Source organism: Helianthus annuus, chromosome 13, assembly GCF_002127325.2.
Source record: "Helianthus annuus cultivar XRQ/B chromosome 13, HanXRQr2.0-SUNRISE, whole genome shotgun sequence".
Taxonomy (NCBI): domain Eukaryota; kingdom Viridiplantae; phylum Streptophyta; class Magnoliopsida; order Asterales; family Asteraceae; genus Helianthus; species Helianthus annuus.
The window spans coordinates 41,311,220-41,319,773 of NC_035445.2; the positions used below are offsets into that span (position 1 = coordinate 41,311,220).

Consider the following 8,554-nt stretch of genomic DNA (forward strand, 5'->3'; position numbering starts at 1 on the left):
TATTTTTTTATAATAGATTATTTGGATCATGGAGATCAAGTAGTTGTATATGACGTATGTAACGCTAAGCTATAGAAAGTTGAAGCCAGAAAAGGAAGGGTTTACTCAGGAAGAACAACTTACATGCTTTGTTGTGGTTATGGAAAAGTACATCTTCCAAATTTAGTGAGACGTGTGAAGAATATCAAAATCTTTTCAAGAGTTTAGATGACAAGAGCAAGCATTTCTTACTGAATATTCGTCGTTTAAATTCTATGTTTTTGTTCACTTCAATGGGTGGTAAAGTTGATTCAAAAATCAATAGAGGAAATGCTCTGTATGTATACCGAATTAGTGGGGAGAATTATCATACATTGGGAAGTCTTCTTCCTAAAGAAGGTGGTGAACCAAAATTTGTGCAGCTTTACATATACAACACAGAAAATGAAGTTTGTAATCGAAAATTCGTATTTAGGTATCCCTGGAAACCATTTTGTTATTTCTTTATTTGATTTACTATTGGTTTTATGTTATATAAACACTTACTGATACTTTCGCTATTGTCTTACAATTGCATGACAGTAACTCAAAGAAACCAGCTTCCGCAACTTCTGATTTGCTTGACACTAAACTCATAGAGTACCTGAAGCTGGTTTTAGATTCAAATAATCAGCTGGTGAAAACCTATAGGCGTGTACGAGATCGGTTTGTTGATAATCCTCATGTTGACCTAAAATTACGGCTTAATGCAAATAGGTCTAAAGATGGTCGTACATACAACCTACCGACATCGTCTGAAGTTGTTACGCTTATAGTTGGAGACATTGAGGATGCTCTTGACAATCGTGATGTAGTTGTTGAGTCAAAGAAAGATGGTCTACAGCGTATTAGCGAGCTTCATCCATCGTATCTCACGCTTCAGTATCCATTGATTTTCCCTTTTGGTGAAGATGGTTACCGGATTGATATTCTTCATAGAGAAGGAAGGGCATCAATGAAGAAGAAAGAGTCAAAATGTTCAATGAGAGAATATTTTGCATACCATGTTCAAGATAGAGTCAATTATTTCTCTTTGCTTCTCAATGCTCGAAGACTTTTGCAACAGTTCTTAGTTGACGTCTATACGATGATTGAAAGTGAACGATTAATATTCATACGTTTACAGCAAAATAATCTTAGATCTGAGACATATGAGAACCTTACTAAGCTTCGACAAAATGGTAATCCAGATATGTCAAACGTTGGAACACGTGTACTACTATCGGTCTTCGTTTAGTGGTGGATCGCGTTATATGAGGGAAATTATTATGATGCGATGGCCATTTGTAAATGGTTTGGATACCCTGATTTTTTCATTACAATCACGTGTAATCCTAAATGGCCAGAGATTAAAAGATTTTTGAAGGACAAGAACATTAATCCGGAGGACAGACCTGACATTTTATGCTGATTGTTCAAAATTAAGCTTGACGCAATCATGAAAGACTTCCGAGAGAAATCTTTATTCGGCAGTGCATCGGCAGGTAAGCATCCATTTAATTCAATTACTTTATTATAGTTTTTGTGGTCTGCTACGTTCATAACCATAACTTCAAAAATAAGTATTTTAATATCAATTATCCTATTGCAGTTGTGTATACCATAGAGTTTCAAAAACGAGGTCTACTGCATGCCCATATATGTTTGTTCTTAAATGACGAAAGTAAGCTTCCTTCGGTTGAGCATGTTGATAAGTTTATTTCTACCGAGATACCTGACAAAAACTTAGATCCAGATCTGTATACTCTTGTTAGTGACTATATGATTCACGGACCTTGTGGTGTTGCAAAACCAAATTGTCCGTGTATGGTCGAAGGTAACTGTTCGAAGAAATTTCCTAAGAAGTTTTGTGATGAGACTACTATAGATTCAAATGGTTATCCGGTCTATAGACAAGCAGATTTAGGATTTTTTTTTGTTGAGAAATCTGGTATTCAGCTTGATAACAGAAGTGTGGTTCCATATAGCAAAACCCTATTGAGACGTCATCAGGCACACATTAATGTCGAATGGTGTAACCAGGCTGCGTCCATTAAGTATTTGTTTAAATACATTAACAAAGGAGCAGATAGGGTAGAATTTGGTTTTGTACAAAATGCCGATGAAGGTCAGCGTGAAGATGGAAAAGATGAAATCAAAGAGTATTACGATTGCAGATATCTCTCGGCGTGCGAAGCTTCATGGCGCATCTTTGCATTTGATGTTCATTATCGCTATCCATCCATAATCAGGCTTCCGTTTCATCTGCCAGATAAACAAAACGTTGTATACGGCCCCGATGATGAACTTGATAGTGTTCTTCAAAAACCATCTGTTTCTTCTACGATGTTTTTGGGGTGGATGGAAAAGAATGAACAAGATCCGTTAGCGCGCGCCCTTATTTACGTTGAGTTCCCAACTAAATTTGTTTGGAAGCAGAAGGAAAGGATATGGGATAAACGCATAATAGGCAAAACCATTGTTCGTATTCATTGTGTTAATCCTTCTATGGGCGAGGCTTACTTTTTAAGAATCCTTCTTAATAAGGTAGTAGGTCCTAAGTCTTTTGAAGATATCTGTACTGTGAATGGACAAGTCTTCCCAACATTTAGAGATGCGTGCTACGCTAGAGGCCTTTTAGATGACGACAAGGTGTATATAGAAGCTATCAAAGAGGCGTACTACACAGGTTCAGGATACTATCTTCGTAATATGTTTACTACAATGTTGGCGTCTAATGAATTATCAAGGCCTGAACATGTTTGGGAAAACACATGGGAGTACCTTGCGGATGGCATTTTATACAATTGTAAAAAGCTTTTGAGGATCGAAGGTACGCAAATTGTTATTTAATATTTTCACAGTTATGTCTTATATAATAGTGTTTATTAATTTCATTTTTTATTTATACGACTTTAAATAATTTATTTATATAATTTTAATAGGTTTGTCTCTTCTAGAGGAACAAATAAGGAACCTAACGTTGCTTGAAATTGAGCGTTACTTATTACGTAACAACTCAAGTCTAACTTGGTTTCCGTCTATGCTTCAACCCGACAGTGAATCAATATATTCAGCAGACAACCGTTTAATTGCTGACGAGCTTGGGTACGATGTAAGCGCTACTGCCATTGAATTTGATAATAATTTAAGCAGGCTAACCGATGAGCAGCATTTAGTGTTTGATGAGATAATTCAAGCCGTTAATAGTAATGCGAGTGGTCTGTTCTTTGTCTATGGTTACGGAGGGACTGGTAAGACGTTTTTGTAGAAGACATTATCTGCATCCTTCAGATGTAAAGGAGATATTGTATTAAACGTTGCATCAAGTGGAATCGCATCTCTTTTGTTACCTGGTGGACGTACTGCACACTCAAGGTTTCATATAACTTTAAATTTAACATAAAACTCGATGTGTTTTATTAAACCGGATGATGACGTTGCTGATTTATTGAGAAAAACGAAGTTGATAATTTGGGATGAAGCACCGATGAATCATAAACATGCGCTTAAAGCACTTGACCGAACAATGAAAGATATCTTCAAATGTGAGATGAGTTTTGGTGGTAAAGTTATGGTGTTCGGTGGTGACTTTAGACAAATACTTCCGTTTGTACCAAATGGTAGTAAACAAGAAATCGTTAATACTTTAATCACGTCGTCGTATATTTGGAGTACTTGCAAGGTCCTTACGTTAACGAAAAACATGAGGTTAACTGTAGGAGCCAACGCATCTGATATAGAAGAGATTAAAGCTTTTGCAAATTGGTTGCTTGAGTTGGGCAAGGGAAAGATTGGTGACAGTGATGATTGTGAGGTGGTTATAGATATTCCTGAAGATCTGTTAATCAAGTGCTCTGTGGATCCTATGTCAGATTTGATCGACTTTGTATACCCTTCACTTCTTCAACTATACAAAGATATAGATTATTTTGCTGAAAGAGCTATACTGGCACCAACAAATAAGGTTATTCAAAAATAAATGAAAGATTGCTTACTTCATTTCCTGGTGATGAAGTGGAGTATCTGAGTTCTGATAGTATTTGTCAAACTGATCAAGCAAAGAACGAAGCACATGCCAAACTATATTCTCCCGATGTTCTGAATGGTCTTAAAATATTTGGTCTGCCTAATCATCGATTAGTCCTTAAAGTCGGTGTACATGTAATGTTGCTTCGTAATATCGATCAACAAAATGGTTTATGCAACGGTACAAGACTACGAATTACTAAACTTTATAAACGTGTTATAGAGGCTGAGATTATATCCGGAGGAAACATAGGGACAAGAACGTTTATTCCACGAATCAGTTTGACACCGTGGGATAAAAGAATTCCTATCAAGTTTCAACGACGACAATTCCCCTTAAATGTATGTTTCGCAATGACTATAAACAAAAGTCAAGGACAATCTCTTTCAAGGGTTGGATTGTATTTGAAATATCCAGTTTTCTCACATTGTGAACTTTATGTTGCGTTATCAAGAGTCAAAAGCAGAGCCGTGTGAAGTTAGTTATACTAGACAAAGATGGGAATGTAACGAGTAAAACAACAAATGTCGTCTACAAGGAAGTTTTTTCGGGGATTTGAATAGTTTTCTGTTTGTTTCTTCCAATGTATGCATTTGTACAGAATATTAAATTTCAAAGTAAATATTATGTTTTTGGTTCAAGCCGCGTTTAACGCGGGCATTAACCTAGTTAAATTAATATAATAAACATGATACTATACAAAAAATATGATTAGCTCTTCTCGGACAGTGGTTATTATATAGTACTAGCGGTAAGACCCGTGTGCAAACACGGGTGGTTTCTTAGGAAACCATGAATGACACATATTAAAAGAAAGTATAGATACATGTATAGATATTGTACCAAAACTTGTTATCTATTATAGATAATAGACAACTATAAGCATACATCATCAGTTAATATATAAGATACATATGAGTATTTCCATTGTCCTATCCAAAAAAAAGGAGTACCCACCCATTGACAATGAAACCTGTTTATAGACATAACTACATATAGAACATGTCTAAGAAGCAAAATTAGTACCACCGAGGAACCAAATGCACAACTACAAACAATCATCACATGAAACATTGTCTATAAATCTTCAATTAACTCAACACAAACTAAGAGGACTTTATCTTTGTCACGAAATGCACAACTTTTGTTAACTTCGGCAATTGAGTAGACTTGTAAAATTCAAACAAAAGTTCAACACCAAAAGCAATATTGTAAGATATCAGATAACCGGACCATCCAACAATAGTGTAGTTGAATCCAGTATTGGTTATTTGAGATCTTGTAAGCAGTTCTTGGACTTCACAATTGAGATTTTGGATCTTGACAGGCTTAGGACTATCAGTATGCATATCCAACGCAGGGGATACATCTGACGACAGATGCTAAAAAACAGAAAATTGAATAATGAATTTTATAAAATATTGATATATAGCTGAAATTGTGGAAATAACGAAACAAAGTAAGGACTGCAAAAACTTACAAGCTTTTCTTCAGCGTGTGTGGTAATGTGTAAGACTGGCTCTAAAGTGGATGATACTAAATGAACCTTTTGAACTTTACACGTTCTATCAACAACTTAGTTATCCTCTATAATTGTCTTGCCACGAAGATTGCTCATCTTTTCAACCTAAGTAAATTAATTTAGACTATAACAACTCTGAATTCTTGAAATTTTGTAACTTTCTTTATCAACACAAACTATCTTCTCAACTCAGCTTTGAAGTTTAAATCTCAATCATACAGAAGAATATCAACATATTGAGACAATAATAAAATGGACAGTGTAAAATTAATAAACGCTTACATTAGATACAACACTTAAAGAGGCAGGAATGTCAGGAACAGAAAAATCTTTAGACTAAAGTTGAGGATCGTTAACATCATCAGCTATTTTTACAGAATGATCTTGAGGCTACAACAAAATTTTAAAAAACCTTGTTATACTTATTATACAACAAAATATATCCATATATGTTTATATACAATAGATAAGAGAAGTAGGAAAATATAAACTTACAGCATTTTTAACATCTGACTCATCAACCAGACGCGCAACCTTTGAATCAAATAGCCCATCATCAACATACTATATTTTTAAATATATTATATATTCAATCTTGATATCAACTAATTAAATTTAATAATTTAAATTAAATAATAATTATCTACAACTAATGATGATCTAGAATAATGACAAGTGTCCCTCCATTGATTTCTTTTATTATATAGTATAGATAGATAGGTGTGTTTTATAAAAGAAAGTGATCTATTACATAAAAAATGATTGTTTAAATCATATTGTTTTTATTATCTCATTATCAACAACATATCATTTGTATGTCAAGTACTTGCCCTCATGGGAGGAGGGTCGCCCGACACACGTGGGAAAAATTATGTATAATACATAGAACCGAAACCCAAATGACACACTAGGTTTTTGAAAGCAACATCCAGAATCAAATTAATAAAAAAATAACATGAAAAAGGATAAATATTAAAATCTGAGAGGAACGAGTTGCAGACATGCATGATTAACTCGTTAAGTCGAAGAGTGGAGCAGCTGGAGAAAGCTGAGAAACAAAGAAAGAAAAAGAAAGCACATGTTCCTGTAAGGAGGATGAGAAATGTAGATAGTTTCTGTAATTGAGTTGTATATTTGTTAAGAAGATGGTTTCTGAATAATATGTAATATGATTATTTTGTTTCAAAAATCTGATCTTGTTGGTATTGGTATTTGGTTTCGAGAGTAAATGGATTGTTTGCATACCTCAACTGAAGAGGATGCAAGAATATATAGATGAATAAATTACATATTTGGTACAAAAGAATCAAAGAATTACAAAAGACTAAAGACTATATTTTATACTTTAACATCCCCCCGTAAGCGAAACGGTGGTGGAAGAATGTCGAGTTTGTCACGGAAGAGTTCAAATTGATGACGTGAGAGACTCTTGGTAAAGATGTCTACAACTTGAAGCTTGGTTGGAATAAAGCAAGTACAGAGTTTGCTTGAGGCAATAAGTTCCCTTATGAAGTGATAATCAAGGTCAATGTGTTTAGACCGTTTGTTTGAGACTGGGTTTTTAGTGAGAAAGAGAGCACTTTTGTTATCACATAGGAGAGCCAGGCAATCAGGAGGCAGAGCATGGAGTTCACGAAGGAAGTGGGAGATCCATACAAGTTTAACAGCATTGCTTACCGTAGCCCGATACTCAATTTCACAGATGGACCGAGGTATAGTTAGTGTTTCTTGGCACTCTATTACACAAGATTCCACCCAGAAGAATAGAGTACCCAAAAGTGGAGGGATGGGTGACAAGGCACCTAGCCCAATCAGCATCACAGAAACCAAGAATTTTTGTTTTGGTTGGGCGAGAGAACGTAAGACCATATGCAACAGTTTCATTAACATAACGAAGAATGTGTTTGACATTTTGAAGATGCTCAACAGTAGGGTTTTGTAAAAATTGGCTCACTTGATTCACCGCATACGAGATATTAGGTCGCGTGATGGTAAGGTACTGAAGAACACCAACAAGGGATCTGAACAGAGTTGGGTCTTGGTGAGGGACCTCGTCTTTAAGGAATGAAACGTTGGGAGACAAGGGGTGTGAGTAGGCTTGCAATCAAGAAGTCCAGCATTGCAATCAAGAAGTCCAGCATGCTCTAGAATGTAATATGCATATTTCGTTTGGCTTAAAAATAGTCCATCAAATGTGTAAGCAACTTTAAGTCCAAAAAATAGTTAAGTTCACCAAGGTCTTTGATAGCAAATTTGGTATGCAAGCTGGATATGAAGTAGGAGATGACAAACTTTGTATTCCTTATAAGAATTAAATCATCAACATATACCAGAATATACATAATGCATTCGTCTCGTTTGAAGATAAACAATGAGGTGTCAGCACGGCTACAGACAAATTCCTTAGTGAGAAGGAATGCACTAAGTCTGTGAAACCAAGCCCTAGGTGCCTGTTTGAGGCCATATAGCTCCTTGTTTAATTTATAGACATGCTCAGGGAATTTGGGGTCACCAAACCCAGGAGGTTGCTCCATAAATATAGTTTCATCGATATGCCCATGCAAGAAGGCATTATTGACGTCCAACTGGTGTAATTTCCAACCATTTATAACAGCAATGGATAAGACAATACGTATCATTGAGGCTTTAACAACTGGACTAAATGTATGATGAAAGTTCAACGCATGGATTTGGCTAAAGCCCTAAGCAACCAGACGAGCCTTATAGCGATCAACACTACCATCAACTTTATGTTTAATTCTGAACAACCATTTAGACCCCACAATGTTCTAGTTGATAGGTCTAGGAACTAGAGACCAAGTATTGTTTTTAGAAAGTTCTAATAACTCGTGATTCATAGCCTCAAGCCATTGCGGTTGTTTCAAAGCATTCTTGTAGGTTTTAGGCGTGGCTTTGGAAAATAGGGAAGTGTGGAGAGGATGGGTTGGTATATGGGCAAGGTAGGTCCAATGTTTTGGTTTAAAAATACCAGACTTCGATCAGGT

At 35.6% G+C, this 8,554-nt stretch overlaps 2 protein-coding genes across 2 annotated transcripts; both read left to right on the top strand.

The window, feature by feature from the left end:
- The first annotated feature begins 1,456 nt into the window (after positions 1-1,456).
- On the top strand, positions 1,457-3,268 carry LOC110900724. The gene is made up of 3 exons (XM_022147593.1): positions 1,457-1,502; positions 1,610-2,830; positions 2,943-3,268. Exons 1-3 carry the CDS (start codon positions 1,457-1,459, stop codon positions 3,266-3,268), a joined length of 1,593 nt encoding a protein of 530 aa, XP_022003285.1.
- A 141-nt stretch (positions 3,269-3,409) lies between these two features.
- Positions 3,410-3,979, top strand: LOC110900723. Its single transcript, XM_022147592.1, has one exon. The coding sequence runs from the start codon at positions 3,410-3,412 to the stop codon at positions 3,977-3,979; it is 570 nt and encodes a 189-aa protein (XP_022003284.1).
- Positions 3,980-8,554: the final 4,575 nt, after the last annotated feature.